Genomic DNA, 18,882 nt, shown 5'->3' on the forward strand with positions numbered 1-18,882 from the left:
TGACAATTTAACAAGAACTGCAGGTTATGGTCACACTTGATGGATTTCTTGTCTAAAGCCATTCAACCCTCCAGCACAACAGAAACATCAATACCTGCAAATTTGTCCATGTCCTTGAGTGGCAGGGTGTACACGAGCTGCTCATCGTTCTCCTGGATCAGGCTGGCTGCAGGAATGTGCTGTCTTATCAGCGAGGTCGTAGCTTCCGTGTTGCAATAGGCATCGATGTGCATACTAAGAAAACGCACGACAAGCAACTGGGTTTTTAAAGCTTGCTTTTCTCCTTACACGTGAACTAGCAGTCAGGAGAGCACCAAACGTTCAGTATAAAGATGATAAAATGATCTCTTTTAGGGGCAGGGGGTGCTATCTTATAGATTTCAACAGATAATAAAAAAAAAGACAGATGTCACGTAACAGATATCACACAAAAAGAATACCTCAAGCGGTAGCCAATTCCCCATTTGCTTTTGAGAAAGAGAGAAGATCCAAGGCATTTCAACATCCCTTGAGAAATCACAGCTTTACGATCTAGAAACAAAAATCAAGAAGGCCCTTTGAATAAGACGACCACCAATTTGCTCCAAACCCAACTATCTATTTCAAATAAAGTTGTATTCCACGGTTAGCAAAGCATCACTTCTTCCTCTGTAATGTGGCTATCACTCACGGACTGGGTGCCCAGGCAGGACTCACCAGCGAGGATATCTGCCTCATCCATGAAGTGGGTGCTGAAAACAGTCACGCGATTCGCCTTCCTGTTTTTCAAGAGGTTCCAGACAATGTGCCGTGAACACGGATCCATACCCGCAGTCGGCTCATCCAGCAGTAAAACCTTTGTGTAAAACCAAGAAACCAAGAAGCATTTGCAAAGCCACGTCCATGTACCCTCAGGAAATCCCACTAAAGTCACTACATTGGGCTTTTTGTTTGAAGCCTGCTCGTTACCCTCTAAAACATACACCACCCTAAAGTAAGCAAGGCAGCTAACTTCACTACGCTCGGAATAAATTCATCTCTTGTCGTGACAAATGGAAAAAAATCACATAGTAACTTAATGCCATAGTCTGTTTTGTTCTAATACAATTACATTCAGCTACAGATTCACTCCTCCTATTAAGGATGGTTAAAAATACACATATGCTTTTAAAAATCCCAGTGAACTGTCATACAGATCAGTTTTAAATACAAAACGTGCTATCTTAGCAGCAAGGTTGTAGCTTCTGTGTTGCAACAGGCATCGATGTACATATTCTTATGGGACAGAAGCAACAGCTCTAACACAAAAGGACTCTCTGGCTCCATCCCTGCTCCAAGTGCCTGGATGGCTTTGCAAGGAAAGTCTCCGACAGTGTCACTGTTGGACACTAAATGTTACCTGCTGGAAAGGACATAAAACTTGTCCTGCTATTTATTTCCCAAAGACATCAAATCCAGAGCTACTGCCGTTATCTAAGCCATTATTCTCAAGCATAAAGGCGGAGCTATTGAAGTTATTTCAATTGTTTAAACCATGAAGAAAAAAAGGTGACAGACGCTCACAGTAACAACTTCTGCATCTTACATACTATTATATGGATTAGTTTTGACAACAGACATCAACCCTTAGCTGTACTAGTGACAGGAAGTCAGGAACATCTCCATCCCACTCACCTTTGGGTTCCCAAGAACAGCAATTCCCACTGACAGCCGCCTTTTCTGGCCCCCACTTAATTTTTTAGCTTGATTATCTCTGATAGGCTGTATATCCAAATCCAACAACACCTTCTGCACCTTTAAAACATAAAAAACACATTTATTGTTAAGAAACGGTAGAATTTTTTTTAACGTGATTATTAATTACTATTCAAATTAACTGTTCCCAATTCAGTGTATTCTGTATCTGAACGGTGCACGCTGCTAAGGAACCTGTGCATCCACAGAGCGGAGTGAAGCCCCAGCAAACCTGAAGAAGTTAAAAGGTGTCTATGCTTGAAACACAAATGCTTTCAAACGTTTCACGAGCATTTTAGTTTCCTAGGAAAATTTAGCAGTTTATCTACGTAAAAACATCTGCCTTTCCTCTGCCTCCTCGCCTCTTATATTGTAAAGTAATATTCCCCTGCAGACTTGCCTTAAGGAAATAGCTGCACTATATAAGGCTACTTTACCCTCCAGGATAAAACCAAACATATGAGATAGTATCTGTGCCCAGCTGACTTACCTCTTGTATCAAATCATTCTGTGGGATTCCTTTAATTGCAGCAAATATGGAGAGGTTCTCTTCCACAGTTAATATATCGAAGTGTATATCAGACTGGGGACACACACCTGCTATTTGTCGCACTTCGAGCATCTCATCGATTTCAGAGACTTTGTGCCCGTAGACAGAGACGAACCCTTAAAAAAATAAATCAAGCCAGGAGCGATCAACTGAGGTTTTTTACAGCGAGAAAGCAAGCTTAGATGGATGTGAATCTAGAGTGGTCTTTTTCAGATATTATCCAGATAGAAGCGTGGTACATCCTGAAATAACTCTAAAGATGAGCAGCTTTGGTTTGTCAAAGTGGGGTACTCATCACCTAACCCTAGAGAGCCTTACCATCCGTTGGTGGGCACAGCCCGCAAAGGATGTTCATCAGCGTCGTCTTCCCAGTCCCGCTGTGCCCAAGCAGAGCTGTGATCTGACCTTCATAGATGTCAAAGGATAAATCTGGTCCCCGAGGCAGGTGCAAGAGAAAAAGGAGACGTTAGTGATGCGCTTGTGGCAGTCAGAGCCCGTTCCTACTGCAGAGGTAAATTCAAATACTGACATATGGGGTATGCATTTCTGCCCTGCTCAAAGGGCCGCTTACCTCCACGCCCCAGCACGGCACGGGACTGCGGGGCTGGAGCAGTCCCTGCGCTGGCTGTGTTTAAAAGCCACACGGGAAACAAGATGAAAAGGTAAGGGATATTGGGCAGGATCATTATATTAATGACAGGGCAGAGGAGGAATAAACGAGGATGATGTCAGCAAGCTTTCTTTAGTGATGGAAGGGCTCCTCTTTTTGGGGTACCATTTTAAACAAGATTACTGCCACAGCCGTGAGAGAAGACACACGCAAGCGCATCTGGCATTCATGCTCCCACCCCACTAAAAGAAACGAAAAAGCCCCAACTGAAACAGAAAAGACCACTCAACAATTCATCTCTTGCTCCTCTGTATCTGATAAGCAGCTAAAAAGCTAAAGTGTTCTTACTTCTGAGAGCCTCCACAGTTTCCCCTTTTTTCCTGAATGTTTTCTGAACACAGCTGATTCTGAAAGAAGACATGTCATTTTATAAAGTATTTTAAGTTCTTTGCATGTCATTTTGAACGATCAACACTTGGCAACAGTCACAGCAAGACGACCACACTAAAGCGGCACTAGAAACACCGAAGACCCATAAAGGCAAGTCAAGAGTCATCCTGTTGCAGAACTTAGTCCATCTCTACTCTGGTATCAGAAAGCTTTTTCTGGTCACCTAAAGTGTTTCCTATGATGACAGATTGAATTATTGGAATTCCTTGTTTCTTTCACACGGTAGAACAAGGTAGTAGAAGCTTCCCAAGCTAGAAAAGGGCACAGCTACTCCCCAATAATTTCACAATACAACAGAAGACTCAGACACGATACAGAAAAGAGGTGTTAACAGACTCCAGAGATGTGATTACTGACAGTTATTAATCAAAGTTAGGCAAAGAAAGCAGATAACTTTCTCTCCAAGAAAGGTAAAAACTGTTTTTCAAAAGGAAGTTTATCTGAAGGCACCATGTGAGGGATGGGTTTTGGAAGCCTGGCCGCTCTGAAACTGAGGACGGGGAGTGGATTACAGACATGAACAGTGGGGAGAAGCACTGGCTATGAAGGAAAACAAAATCTGTACATGTAAAGCTGACAAGACAGTTCAAGAATGATGGAGAGCTGAGGGATGCTATGCAAAGAGTCCAGGGTGGATGGATAACGCAAAAAAGGCCACAATGTTCTCATGTGAGCATCAGGGTTAAAACCGGACTCTTCAGCCTGCGGCAGACACCCAAAGAGACATGGACAGCATGGACAACATAAGACTTGTTCTGTTCACTAAGCTCAAATACTCATTTGAGACTAGTGGAGCCAACCAGGAGTGAAGACACGGAGATCCCCAATTCGCATCAGGCTATGCCATCAGAAAATGATGGCTAAAAGGAAGATACTGAAAATAGTATCTCCGAAACACCAAAAAAATACAAGATGGTCCAGATGCAAGACAACAGGTGACACAAAACGCAGCATGGAAGATGAGAGCATGGACATCTCTACTTCAGTCTTGTTTTACCCTCTTATATATGGCACATTGGTAGAACCACCATTGAGTTCCCCTCTGGCCTACTGAGAATTCAACAGCCTTCACACAAACCTAGAATTCAGCTTTTGCTCCTCAAGCATGTGCTATCAGAAACCAAACCCTCCCAGAAGAGCAGGTGTCCCAACATCTGCAACCACTTATCCCTCTCGTGGCCTCGTTGAAACCAAAGGAATGGAAAGCCAGCCAGTTTCGAGAGGACTCCAACAGAAGGGACACAACCAATAAACAAACCCAGCGATTTATACTTGGAGACCATCCATGTCATTGACGATGGGGCTTCACTGAAAACAGAAACGAGCCGCGCTTTGTGCGCAGGACTCTGGGCAATGCATACCATATGCTATTTGAATCCAATGGACGGGAGAGAGAAGAGTGCTTTTCAAATTACACATTAAACATCAGTGACCCAGAGAAGCTAAACCGCACATGGGACAAGGTGGGAATTGTACCTGATGGCTTCTTTCCCCTGAAATTCCGAAGGCACAGGTTCAACTATCTCACTGAAACTCAAGCTGCCGTTGACACTACTCTCGTACAGCTCTTTGTAATTTTTTCTGCGCTTTGACCAAAACGAGGGCTTCATAAAGAAAAATGGCACGCGGCGTAGTCCAAACTCTCCTGGATAGCAAAGGCAAAAAGTTAATTTCTTATCAGCAGCTGCAGATATTCTTCAGGTTTGGGGTCTTAGCTATAAAAGCCATGAGCTATCCTGCTAAAAGTGTAGGAGTCAGCCCTCACCTCCATTCTGGAGGGATTTCACCAGCCAAGTTCATAAAATCAGCATTTAAACCACTGTTCCCATCAACGCTGCTACGATGTTCCAGTTTTGCTAAGTATTTAAATGCGTGTGCAAATCTCTTCCTATGCCAAAGAATTCCCCAGTGCTGAAAGAGCAGTGACTTAAACACAGAGAGATCAGAGGCAAAGGGACTTGAAGGGCTTAACCGGGCATTAGTTGCAAGATTAACAACTTTATTCTGCATTTCATGTTAAACTACTGCCGCCACAGGGAAAGGTCTGGAACAGGCAGAGTAGCTGTTAATTTTCAGTCCTGTAAGAGCAAACTGCAAAGGATGAGGCACCAGTTAATCCAGTAAGGAAGTTTTTTCCTCTAGAAAGAGGGAAGCCAAGTTTAGCTGGTGTGCCTAAGGGCTATCAATTCCAAACATGCTAATACCCCTTTGAAATATTGAAATAGAATAAAAACCACAGAATTATAGAATGGTTTAGGTCAGATGAGACCTTAAAGCCCATCCAGTTCCACCTCCCTGCCGTAGGGAGGAACACCTCCCACTGGATCAGGTTGCTCAAAGCCCCATCCAGCCTGGCTTTGAACATCTCCAGGGATGTGGCAGCCACCGCTTCTCTGGGCAACCTGGGCCAGGGCCTCCCCACCCTCACAGGAAAACAGTTCTTTCTAAGAGCTCATCTAAGTCTCTCCTCTTTCAGCTTAAAACCGTTCCACCTCGTCCGATCACTGCATTCCATAAATTTAAGTTAAAAGTATTCTAAGTTATACTGTAAAATATCTTCTTTCTCCACATTTAAAGTCAAGTCAGAAACAGCACCAGCCGTGTCAGCCTTGGGGAGGGAGAGGAGGGTCAGTACTGAAGAATAAATTGGTGATGCCAGCACAGTTTAGTTCAATTTTTCTCATGAACATACCTGGGATAACCTGATCAAGGTACACAGCTACAAGCAGATAAAATATGCTATCCAGCATCAATAAAATAAGAGAGATAAAAAGTGGGTAAGGACCATCATTTAGATTTGCGAATGTTGCACCATCTTTATAATCTTCTAGATGCATGACCTGCCAACAAACAGGGAGAAAGGAAGATGTTACACATCGGCACTGTACCAGCCTGGAAAGACTCAGCAGACTCAGTGCAAAACTCAGCAATAGGAAAGAAGAAGTGATGGAGATCACAGCAACAAAGAGTTGCTCTGATGGTGCACTGTATTTTACTTGATGCTAAATTGCCATGCAAAGTTAATAAATAAAACAGGCTTTTTTTTGCCACTGTCATCAGTCTATTTAAAAAAATTAAATATTTAAGAGTACCTGCACCAAGACCTATGTGAAAATGATGCAAGACGAATGAACGCGATGAGACTGCAATCTGAGGAGCAAGAGGTTATTTACCTGCGCGACACCGATCAAGAAGCTGCACTGACATAAGGGGCTGAGAATCCACACAAAGGACTTGGGGAAATCTTCCAGCAGGACAATATTAAGGCCCACAAAACCAAAAGTCAGCGTTGCCAAGAACTCCACTATACCTACGTGCTTTGACTTTTTAAATAAAGGTGTCAGCATAAGTGCAAAGAAAACCTAGAGACAGATTGGAAAAATAAAAGAAGGTACTATGTTAAAAAAAAAATATTAAGTTTACAGAAAACTCAAAGTAAAAAAACTATAGCTTCAATTTTGCCTCTGGTATATAATTTTTCTGCCTCTAATCATATAATTTTTCTAGTATAGTCACTACAGTATTCATCCACATCCCACTCTTCACATACAAACAGATCATCGGGAGGGACAGATGTCCCCGAGATGCCAGGTGACACAGCACAGAAAAAAAAATAATATAAAGACAAATAAGAAGCCATATGGCTGAGCATTCACAGCCCTCTGCTTAGTACATCTCCTGTAAATGATGAACAGCAAACAACTAACTGTTTCTGCATTGGTTCCTTATGAACTCAGGCAAGCAATTTGCTGTATTAATTAATTCTCTGACCCTTAATTAGGGTTTTAACACCACACTTTGTAGTGAGTGTTTCTAAGAAGGCATGGTTTTGGACTTCGAAGTGGTGTTTTCAGTTCAAAGACAGATGATTATCAACTCAGATATTTCAGTAAGGATAAGATATTTCTCATAGCGACAGTCAAGAGCTGTACAACAGCCCAAACCAGAGGGAAGCTGGGTGAGATACCCACCACCGCCCAGTCCTCCAGAAGCTACGTTTGCTCCAAATGCTTCAGTAGAGAGGATAAGACCATGCGAAGGGAAAAAAAAACCAAACAAACCAGGAATACTTACTGAAGAGATTCCATACAGGAAAAAAAGGAGAAATATCACAAAGGCACTGCTCTGGGGAAAGAGGGAAGAGGCCGTCGCGATCACTGCCATAAGAATGGACATGACAAAAATCAGGCTCATGTAGAGCAGCACCCAAGAAAGCCTAGAAGCAAAACATGGGGAAGAAGAACAGAAACCAGTCAATGAATCCCCAGACTGAAGGATTCATACACCAAAATAGCTAAAATCACCATTCTTTAATATTCCAGACAGCTGCACTGAAGGAAAGGCTTGCAACAAAACAAGAGCCTCCAGATAAAAAGAGCTCTTGTAAACACCCCTGTAATTGTTCTAAGCAGTAGAGCACACATACACCAATCCCCATAGCACCAAAAAGATAAACAATGAGATGATTCATGATTTTTTTTTTTTCCTTTTTAACTCGCATAATTAGTTCCCTGGCATAAACAAAAGGGGGTAATTGAGTCGTAGGTTTGAATAATTAACGTAATTCTATTTAAAATTTAACACACTATTCATTGCAGTAGTGGGGCAGTGTAATGAAACCCTTTTCTCTCTAAAAACAGAGCTACAAGCCTGTAGCAATTCTGACCTCAGGAACAGAGACGGTTTGCGTATAGGTAGTAAAAAAGGACATAACTTCCTCATAACCAAGTTTGAGTTGTATTCAGTGGCCGAATAAAGCTGCATCACCAGTGTGCCTTTGCAGATAACTCCCTTTTCACACTGCGAAAAGTATAATCCTTTTCTCCAGAGCACAGACGCTCAGTGCTGACGTTCAAGGGGTGACTGGGGGCAGCAAACCAACGCTGAACTCATGTCCAGAAAACAGCTCGGGTGCAGGAATAAAACAAAAGCAACCAGAAAAAAATAGCACAGACAACCCTAGCTGGCTGTTAGGGTGCAGCAGAGAGAGATGCTAAAATGCTGTTGGCTGCTGTGGCAAAGGGCAAAGCTAAACCTTTTTTTATCTCTGCAACTATCAATGATTTCAAGTCAGTGTATTTTCTAATTTGGAAAAAAATAATCAACATTATATTGCATTGGACAATTTCCATCACGCTAAGGAAACAAATTAAAACTCGTTGCTTGGATTGCTCTGTCACGTTAAAATTAGAGAGTTAAGACTTATTTAATTATGTGTTGGGGAAATTGCTGATAAGCTCTGAAGAGAGACTACAGGTGACCTGTTGAGCCTCCAGAGGAGGAGGTACTGAGTCAAAGATATTTAAAACCAATAAAGACAAACTACATAAAGATCTCGCGCATCATCACTTGTAATTCCTCCACATCTGGCATTACTTCACATACATAAATGCAGCAGCATTACTCTGGTATCATGAAAATATTCCTCTTTCATGATACTGCCAAGTATCTCTATGTTGGATTTTACAGAGTGTTTCACTTGGACGCTGTCTTCAGTTAATTATACAGAAAGCAATTAAAAATTAATGGGATAAAGGAGTTTTCCTAAAAAGTCCTGTATTTCTTGATATATATATATATTTCTTTTACAAAGAACAAGTTATACCAAACACATACCAAAAGGCAGTGTCATGCAGTCCCAATATCTTTAAGAATTCCTTCAACTTCCTCTCCTTTTCCGCCACAATATGAATCGCCAAGTAATACCCAAACGGTGAGAAAGCGATCACTAGGTAAATTAAAATGATCGCACGAGGAAAATTATCTATTTCCACCACTGCAGCTTCTCCCATAACCACTGCTCTCGTCAGCTCCAGTTGTTCCCAAACGGAGTGATTAGTTTTCAGCTGGAAGAAAGAGAAGGAAGAGTTATTTTTGCATTGCTTCTGATTTTAAAGCCCCATCCCATGGGCCAGCACGCGGCTCAGCCCAGTGTCCATCCCCACCGACAGGGAGAGGTCAGGACACTCTGAAATCTCACTGCCCTCAAATCCCAAAAGCACAGACACTGGAGAACATCTAACGCTTGGAGATAAAATTAATCACTTTGCAATTCCTGTCACCTAAAAAGATGAGATTCGCTCTCACCAAGAGCAGTACAACGGGAAAGAAACAGAGAAAGGGCACTGCTGACAAATAACAAATACTAACTCCAAAATAGTAACGCAAATTCTTCATCCCTTTTTGCTACAACATCTTAAATAGCATTTTGGAGTGAGCACTACCAAACCTTTGTGTTTTGACAGCTGCTGTGATGTATGGTTCAGGCTCACTCGGACACAAATGAAGACAAATGTCTGCATTGTTCAACTCGACAAGAACTCTTCTGCACAAAATATGGCAAACCACACACAAAGTATTGTGCCTTCTCATGGGGTTCAAGCTAATTTTTGATATGGCGTTTTACACAATCAATAGACAACATCACAAAAGCACACAGAGCCCAAGCAGCCCATGGATTTGAACCTCCGCGCTTCTATTATGTTATTTTTTTCAGATTTACCTGTATAATTGCAGCATCGATACAGGCTTGCAGAGCCGTAAATCCTGAGCTCCAGTACGTCACCGATTCACACCCTTTCCGCAGGTTGGAGCAACTGGCTGCAAACCAAAGCAAGGCATTTTTAAACACAAAAAGTTGGAGTTACACCTTTCCTATCCCTAATGGAATGATGAAAAAAAAAAATCCAAATCCCAATATGTGCAACATCAGCCCGAAAAAGAAAGACTGGGCATGATTTTTCAGTTTATCCCTTTACAGAGTACATCCAAAAAGCGTATTCATTTACCTCTTGATTCCATGTAAGTGACCATAGCGACCAAATCGGGAAACCTCAGCTGGTAGGACATGGCATCATTGAACACGACGCCCACAAAGTTTGAGGGTTTAAAAGCACTAGCCTCTTGCAGCTCCTCCTCGCTTAAATACTCCTCCGTGATGAGGCCTGTGAGACACAAGAAATTACGATAGCGATTTAAGTATTAACACAGCAGGAAGAAAAACTGCACAACACTGTTTTAAAGAGGTTTCACATTAACCATGATTTTTTTTCAGTATTGGATAAATCTAGGGTTGTATTTTTGTGCCAGTAAAGGAAGTATTTTCCCGAGCAGAAACCTGCAGGAGTGTTGTTTGGTAGCTGGGTAGGAAGTCAGATTTAACCCCAAGTCTTCCTCTTCTCTCTCCATTTTTTGCTGCTCCTGCTTAGCTCTTTCTGTATTATAATCCTCTGTGGCCGCTTGAGCAGCACCTGCACTTTCCCAGAAGGGCAGATTATATCAGTGCAGAGGGCTAAATATATGAAAAAATGGCATTTTGGCACTGGCTTCAGCAGAGAATGCGATGAAGAAGGGCTGCAAAGGCAGAAAGTGGAATCATTTGCTCAGAGCGGCTTAGGGCACCTCTAAGGAAAATGTAGATGTCAGGCGGGGCTGTTTCTCTGTGGTACCTTTGAAGCATGCATGCCACAAAGAGGAGAGTCAAAGATAACGAAGTAAAAATACATCAGAGTGGTTTTAGAGTGATAAGTTCCTATCAGATGTGTGACCCATAGAGGTAAAACATTTTAAAACAAATCGCTTTCAAAAGAAGAGGTGAAGAAGTGTTAATCATAGAATCATAGAATAGTTTGGGTTGGAAGGGACCTTAAAGATCATCCAGTTCCAACCCCTCTGCGATGGGCAGGGATATCCCACTGGCTCAGGCTGCCCAAAACCCATCCAACCTGGCCTTGAACACCTCCAGGGATGGAGCAGCCACAATGCATGGGAATCTGCATTTAAAAAAACTCTAAACACATTGGTTTGATAGTGACAACAGGATGGAAAACCCAACCTAAAATATCTGCAGGACAGCATTATCTCCTGCCTTTGTCCCAAGACGTCACAGGACAAGTATTAATTATCCCTAAAGCTTCAGAGCCCTTCTATACTTTGCATTTGGGTCTTCCCAAAAATCTTTCCTGCAGCCACATAACACTTGTGGCCGCAACAGGAGAATGCGAATCACTCTGAGAAAGCAGTGCCAGAACACATGCCAACCAAGCAAAAAAAACCACACTCGCAGTCTGTTCTCTATCTGCAATGGAAAAGAAATGCTTCTTCTCTAGCCTCAGCAGCACCAGTGAGCTCCCTCTTCCAACACAAGCCACAGTACGAGATATGCCGGAAAAATAAAAGGCTTAGGTTCTGGATACCATCTTCAAAGTTATCGAAAGCCACTTTCTTCATGATTTCTCGTGCCATTCGGGTTGGCGGTGTGTACCCGATGACAAAATTCACCAGCATGGAGGTATCCAAAGTGCCAAGGTTGGTGTTGGCGACCTCATCGTATTTCCTGTGCGGATGCATCATGCTCATCAAAATCAGCCAAAACAAAAAGAAGAGTGGGAAAAGGACCTCCTGTACAAAGAAAGAAATACGAAAACTTCAAAGAGCAGTCATAGAAACAAGAACTTCAAAAAGTTTAATCTTAGTTACATGAAGCTTACAGAAGAGACTGTGAGTTTAATTAATTGACCGTAAAGTCCCCTGCGCGTTTTCCACGCAATGGTAATTTTAATGCCAAATCCTTCTCTGGCACCGAAGCAGGATTTTAATTGCAAGGCCTGGTAGCCTAAAAAGCCATTCTGTGGTACAAAGGGATAATTCTACATGCCTCGAATATCAGCAAGCTTATGCTATTTGGAAAGCAGTAAAATAGCGTTAAAGAAGTCTAACCAAGCATTGCACTGTCTCTTCCTCAAAATTAATCTTAAAGTACCACATACATCATCTATGCATGGGGCTAAACTGTTAGAAAAGGAAAAAAACCTTTTGGAGAGGTCTAATGCCACTACAGTAGTCAGTTTGAGGTGCAAATGTTTTTAAAAGTACACTAAGATTGAAATATTACAAAGATAATTTCTGGGTAACGCCTTGCACGTTAAGATACATTTTCAACCAAAGGATCACAAAATACCTTCTGAAAAAGCCTATTTCAAACTAAAACGCAGAGCAGACCTTGAAGCTTCAGAAAGACTATAATAAAATCGAGCATTGTGTCTGACTCACGAGCCACTCAAATGCAGATAACGGCAGGCACGAAGACAGCGGTAAACAAGCCTTTCACTTACCTGAACGCTGCTTTTTTTCGTCCTACACTTAATGAGACAGTTCTTGAACAGGAGAGCTTTGGTTTGCCTCCATACTCCTGCTTCTTTTGGAGTTGCTGGTGCCATTTTTCAAGAGTAGCTTGTATGAGAGAAAAAAAACAAAAACCAAATCCATATGAGACGACAAAATCATTTTAAAAGCCAAGGCAGGTGGTTACAGCATTCGGTACAGAGAAGCCTGGGGATGCTGTCTGAGCATCCAGCCAAGGGCAGCACCAGCTCTAGGCAAGCTCACAAGACTTGAGATAAACTGGGCTTATCTTCATCTTGCTACACACGAATTACCAACAAATTATTTACCTCAGAGCACAATTTCAGTGTCCATCACATGGGCTCAGGGCAGGCAGCCAGACCCATGCATCTGAAAACAAGAGCCATCTCCCCTCAGGCAAACGGTTTGATTTACTGTGAGTAACCCCTTTCCACTCTGGAGCAGATCCAACTTCCTTTCTTTTTCATTATTTTTTACCTTTTCACGAGGCCAGCTGCACGGCATAGCAGAATCGTTTGGAAATAAAACAATTAAAATAAAATGCTCTTCCAGGAGGGAGCATCCTGATCCACCAGGACGTACCTAGTGAAGGTCAGCAGCTTGGGGAACCACCAGGTTTCTCTTCCTAGTTTTGCCAGAACCTTGCTGCCTGAGCTTCAGAGTCACCGATCAGTTTGCGTCTCTCTCTGTTTTCTTGCCTGTGAAGTTAAAAAAGAACCGTGATGCGCTCCACAAAGACAGCGTGAGAACGTGCGCAGGTCTTCTCAACAACACCACCCCTTCCAGCACCCCAACTCCCACTGCGCCAACACCCACAGCTGAACAACTCGAACGTTTCTCAATATTTCAACAAAAGCACAGGTCAGATTTTAGGAATTAATCCACATTCCGGATTTTACAGCTCCTCACACTTTTTCAAAGAGCGGAGCGATGGCTTTGGTGACTGCATGTTCAGAGCAGCTCTGCAGCAGGACCTGGTTCCTCTGTTATCTGTGAGACAACACATGGCTCAAGCTTCCTCCCCCAGCTCTATTATAATATGGGAATCTATTTTTTGGAGTACAAGATGCAAGAAGTAGTTACTATTGCAAAAGTGGAATATTCTGGTTTGAGCAGAATCAGTTTTCTAGCTGCAAGTAAGTAACTGCATTTCCTGAAAGGTGGCTGCCTGTTTTTTAAACAGCGTGTTTTTCAGTGTTCTCTCTAGAAATGGTAATACCTCGTGTTAGATATCCTAAGCGCTGGGTGGATGCTGTATGCTGTGTCTTCTTCTGTGATCTTTTCTGTTTGTTACAGTTCCTATTTATCTGAGGATAAGGGAAGCTTTGTACTTTAGAACTAGTACAAATTACTAGAGATTTGGCCATTATGAAGTTCATAATAATATTAAAATCACTTCTGGGAAGTAATAGAATGCGAGATTTCTAAGAAGTCTCACATGCATAAATAGTGGAAATATATTCAGCTCTCATTTCGTTACGCATGATTGATGGAATTATACTCCCATGTGTCCAGCACTGTAATAAAGGATACTTGTTTTCTAAAAACTCCAAGATTAGTCTTAGAGGGTTTATTCGCCGGCATCGTTTATTTTCAGTACAGATGATGCAGACGTCATCTAACTAAAGAAACACCCGAGGATGCTCAGATGTCAGCACCACTGCTATGAGCTGCGCTTCAGGAACTTCAAATACACAATGTGCTCTAATTAGAACCTGCATTTCCCCATGCGTAGGAGGGAAGAGAGGAGGGGGAAAGGCATCTGCGAGCAAGGAAAACCATGGCTTGTGGCTTCCCTTGCTGGGGTCAGGGTCCTCGGCGGGGCAGGGACCGCAGCCCAGGGACCCGCGGGGGACAGAGCTGCACATCACTGCAAGTGAAACCTTGGAAGAGATCCCAGCTAGAGCTCGGAGTGCTTCCAATAAAGTCCCACTGAATCTACTTCAAAAATGGAAACAAGACTCCTTCGATTGAAAAAAAAAAACCCACAAACAACACAAAAAACCCAAACCACAAAATGCATAAACATCAACCTATGCTGGTAAACAATTCCTGCAGCAAAACCACACACAACTCCTTCGGATATTTTCAAACAAGAAATGCTTCAGAATGACAACAGTGTGTTTTAAAAATAACTAAGAGCAGCAGCTATTGCTTACAGGTCATAAAAAGTAACGTGCTTCTCCCCTCTGCTCATAGCTTCCCTGTTAAGGGCTGGAGCGTCCAAGTTCTGCTTTCAGGAGCAGATTTCCAGAGCAATTCCAAGAGGAGAATCGTCACTGAGGTCCTTGCTGAATGTGACACGACCGCATTAAAGCGGCAACCCCTTCCCTGAGTCACAAATCTCTATTTTAATGAAATACAGCAAGGTCCAAAGCTATTCAATCAGATTCAATCACTAATGCCAGCTACTGCTTCTTCAATTATTTTCTATCCAGAAAATAACTAAAGAAAAATTATTAAAAAATTATTATAAAAATATTATTATTTTAAAAAATAATTAAAAAAAACCCCAAACAACAAACCAGTAATATTTCCACACTTTCACTGAAGACTTCCACACTTTGATCTATCTCACCTAGGTTAGAAGAAGTGTCATTTTAGGAATGTTAATTAGTTTCTGGATATTACACACCTGCCATCTCCATGTAAACTGATGAAGCTACATAGCACACAAATAAAAACGCTGAAGAATTATCACTCCAACGGTGAAAAAAATTTACTTAGGGAAAAAAAACCCACCCTGACGCTCCCAGAAATGCCAAACCAGGAAGACAAACACTTAAGCTCGACAAAAAAATAATCTGCCAAGACATTTATTTGAATAAGACTGGTGAAAATGAAAATACTCTCAACCTACAGAAGTCCCTAACAATTTAGCCACCTCCCTGTGATCTTGAACTGACAGAAGAGACTGAAAGTCAATGACTCATGGGCACCTCGATCAAAGCAAGCTCCAGGAAATTACTGTTTTTATACCACAATTCCATATGGGAGATGCTAGTGCTTCTTACAGGGGGAAATAATGATCAGAGGACAGTTAGAACTTTCCTCATATCCCCAGACATCAGCCTGCCAATGGTGTTTAGGGGTCGACTGATGTGATAAAGTGCTGCGTGCCACATTCCCCTTGTTTTTTAAGCTTAAAAAAACCCCAAATGAGGCATGGGGGTGTGAGCAGCAGCTAAATGAGCTGTGGCTTAAGGAAAAAAAACAATTGATCACTGAGAAACACCTGCAGAGAGGTAAGAAAACAAGATTATTGATCTTGCTGCAAGAAGACAATAGCCTATATGATACTTAAAGAGAAACTCTGATGTGCTACTTGATGGTCCTAAATTATTTAAGCTGAATGCTTTATTTATGTGTTTTTAAAAATGGGCTGAATTTTCTTCCTTATCTGAATCCCAAGGGAAACAGAAGCATCTCAGGCTGAGGAGCCCTGTGAAACCCTGCAACTGCAGAATGCTTTCACCCAAACTCACGGGTATTTAACCACAGGACACGGGAATACTGCAAAGCCAAGCCAGGCCAGGCTGCTCCCACCTCAGCTCCTGCTCCTCTCGCCCGAGCCTCCCAGCACCCCTGCTCCCCCCAGGCCAAAGCCCCTGCTCCCCCAGCTCAGCCCTGAGCACCTGTGGCCAAGCCCCCGAAGCACCCCTACTCACCCAGCATCCCTGGTATCCGCATGGAACCCCCCAGCATCACTGGTACCTGAGCTGAACCCCCCCAACATCCCTGGTACCCGAGCCGAACCCCCCAGCATCCCTAGCAGAACCCCCCCAGCATCCCTGGTACCCGCATGGAACCCCTCAGCATCCCTGGTACCCGAACTGAACCCCCCCAGTATCCCTGGACAAACCCCCCCCAGCATCCCTGGACAACACCCCCCATCCCCTCAGTATCCCCACCTCCCAGCATCCCCAGCCGAACCCCCTCAGCATCACTCGACAAACCCCCCAGCATCCTTGGACAACGCACCTGATCCCCCCAGTATCCCCACCTCCCAGCATCCTCAGCTGAACCCCCTCAGCATCCCTGGCCCAGACCCCCCACCTCCCCCCAGCTGAACCCCCCAGCCTCCCCACTGAGGCCCCCAGGTCCCCAATCCTCCCTTCTGAGCCCCCTGCTCCATTGTCCGAGCTCCCCAGCACCTCCGCCTCCCTGGCCAAGCCCCCCCAGCAGCCCTGCTCCCCCTGGCTGAGCCTCCTGCTGCTTCAGCCGAGCCCCCAGCTCTCCTGTCTGAGCCCCCATCTGAGACCCCAGCCCCCCATCACCCTTATCCAAGCCCCCCATCACCCCTATTCGAGCCCCACCACCCCCTATCCGAGCCTACATCACCTCCAGCCCCCATCACCCCCAGCCCCCTATCACCCCTATGCGAGCCCCCATCACCCCATCCAAGTCCCTCCATCACCCCTACCCGAGCCCCCATCACCCCCAGCCCCCCATCACCCCCTATCCAAGCCCCTCATCACCCCAGCGCCCCCATCACCCCCAGCCCCCCATCACCCCTATCCAAGTCCCCTCATCACCCCCAGCGCCCATCACCCCTACCCGAGCCCCCATCACCCCCTATCCGAGTCCCCTCACCACCCCTCTCCGAGTCCCCCCATCACCCCCTCTCCGAGTCCCCCCATCACCCCCAGCCCTCCATCACCCCCAGCCCCCCCATCACCCCATCCAAGCTCCCCATCACCCCCTATCCGAGCCCCCCAACACCCCCGGCCCCCATCACCCCCTCTCCGAGCCCATCACCCCCATCGTCCCCTCTCCAAGCCCCCCCATCACCCCTCTCCAAGCCCCCCATCGCCCCCAGCCCCCCATCAACCCCATCGCCCCCACCCCCCATCACCCCCTCTCCGAGCCCCCCCGGGCCCCCCCGCTCTCTGCCCGCAGTGCGGGGTGCGGACACCCCTTCGCGTTTCGATTCCTCCCTCCATCTCCCTCCCCCCCCAAAAAAAACCCCACAAACAACCAAACAACCAAACCCCCTTCCGATACCGTTTTCTCACCATTTTCCGCGCAGCCACGAAACCGCAGTCCACCCCCCCCGCCGCTCGCAGAGCAGTGACGCGCACCCCCAGGTACGGCAAAACCCCTCCCCTTCCTCTCTCTGCCCGTCCTCCCCTTCCCGTTCTACAACGGGGGGGGACACACGCTCGCCCCGGGGTGTCCCCCCTCAGCCCCGAATCCAGGGAACTCCCCCCTGCATCCCTGCGGGACCCCCATATCCCCTCTGCCTACCCTGCATCCTTACGGGAACCCCTCGATCCCAGGAGTCCGCATCCCCGTGGGACTCCCATCCCCTCCCACCAGATCCAGGGAACTGCCCCCTGCATTCCTACGGGACATCCTTGATCCCAGGACCCCTCCCCACTTCGGCATCCCTGTGGGATCCCCCCCAATCCTGGGAACTGCCCCCCTTCCCATCCCACATCCCTCCTCAATCCCAGGACCCCTCTCCACTTCCGCATCCCTGTGGGATCCCCCCAATCCCGAGAATTTCCCCCTTCCCACTCACATCCCTCCTCAATCCCAGGACCCCTCTCCACCTCCGCATCCCTGTGGGATCCCCCCCCCCCCCCCCCAATCCTGGGAGCTTCCCCCCTTCCCATCCCGCATCCCTCCTCAATCCCAGGACCCCTCTCCACCCCACATCCCCACGGGACACTCCTTCCCCCCATCCCACCCCCCATCCCTACTGGACTCCCTCCCCCCCACCCAGTCCTAGGGTCACCCCCCAACATCCCCATGGGACCCCTCAGTCCCAGGAACTCCCCCTTCCAACCCCGCACCCCCATGAGACCCTGCCCAGTCCTGGGGTCCCCTACATCCCCGCAGGACCTCTCCATCCCTGGCAACTCCCCCCTTCCCATCTCACATCCTTGTGGGACTCCCAGGATCCCACCTTTTCTGCATCCTCGCAGGACCCCTAAGTCCAGGGAACTCCCCTTTTCCCACCTCGCCTCCCCACCAGATCCCCCAAGTCCTGGTGTCCTTCACAACTCTGCGGGACACCCCTAATCCTGAGAACTCCCCCTTTCCCACCCCACAACCCTATGGGACCCCCTCAAGTCCCAGGACATCCCCTCTCCCCAATCCCAGGATCCCCCCTCCGCCATATACCTATGACACCGCCCACAGTCCTGGGGTCCCCCACATCCCCGTAGGATCCCTCTGGTCCCAGGGACCCCCACATCCCTGCAGGGCCCCCCAGTCCCAGGGACACAAATCCCTCTCTCTGCATCCCAGCATAGTCTCACCAGGAGCGGAGGAAAAGGTTCGGAAATATGGCGCAGGGGTCCAGAGATTTACAGCTGGGTGGGAGCTGCTGTGATCTATCCGTTCCTGCCTGCATCCAGAAGGTTGCATCCAGAAGGTTGACGGTATTTTATTGCATTACCCAAAATGT

The 18,882-nt window shown here is 45.7% G+C and overlaps 1 protein-coding gene across 5 annotated transcripts in view; it reads right to left on the reverse strand.

The window, feature by feature from the left end:
• ABCA5 (ATP binding cassette subfamily A member 5) overlaps positions 1-18,882 on the reverse strand; it is a 37,516-nt gene extending 18,634 nt beyond the window's left edge. For 2 of the 5 annotated variants that reach the window (XM_054083166.1, XM_054083162.1), the window contains exons 1-18: positions 17,483-17,566; positions 13,050-13,165; positions 12,437-12,554; positions 11,519-11,723; positions 10,112-10,267; positions 9,826-9,923; positions 8,940-9,169; positions 7,398-7,539; positions 6,497-6,685; positions 6,016-6,163; positions 4,800-4,968; positions 3,222-3,280; positions 2,582-2,692; positions 2,204-2,379; positions 1,654-1,773; positions 697-835; positions 441-531; positions 95-234 (exon numbers count right to left, since the gene is read on the reverse strand). In XM_054083166.1, coding sequence (XP_053939141.1) covers positions 95-234; positions 441-531; positions 697-835; positions 1,654-1,773; positions 2,204-2,379; positions 2,582-2,692; positions 3,222-3,280; positions 4,800-4,968; positions 6,016-6,163; positions 6,497-6,685; positions 7,398-7,539; positions 8,940-9,169; positions 9,826-9,923; positions 10,112-10,267; positions 11,519-11,723; positions 12,437-12,541 — 2,278 coding nt within the window. In that variant the 5' untranslated portion in view covers positions 12,542-12,554; positions 13,050-13,165; positions 17,483-17,566. Of the gene's footprint in view, positions 1-94; positions 235-440; positions 532-696; positions 836-1,653; positions 1,774-2,203; positions 2,380-2,581; positions 2,693-3,221; positions 3,281-4,799; positions 4,969-6,015; positions 6,164-6,496; positions 6,686-7,397; positions 7,540-8,939; positions 9,170-9,825; positions 9,924-10,111; positions 10,268-11,518; positions 11,724-12,436; positions 12,555-13,049; positions 13,166-17,471; positions 17,567-17,714; positions 17,733-18,733 lie in introns of those variants that run through there. The other 3 variants (XM_054083163.1, XM_054083165.1, XM_054083164.1) reach the window with 3 other exon arrangements.

Source organism: Cuculus canorus, chromosome 18 (genome assembly GCF_017976375.1).
Source record: "Cuculus canorus isolate bCucCan1 chromosome 18, bCucCan1.pri, whole genome shotgun sequence".
Classification (NCBI taxonomy): Eukaryota; Metazoa; Chordata; class Aves; order Cuculiformes; family Cuculidae; genus Cuculus; species Cuculus canorus.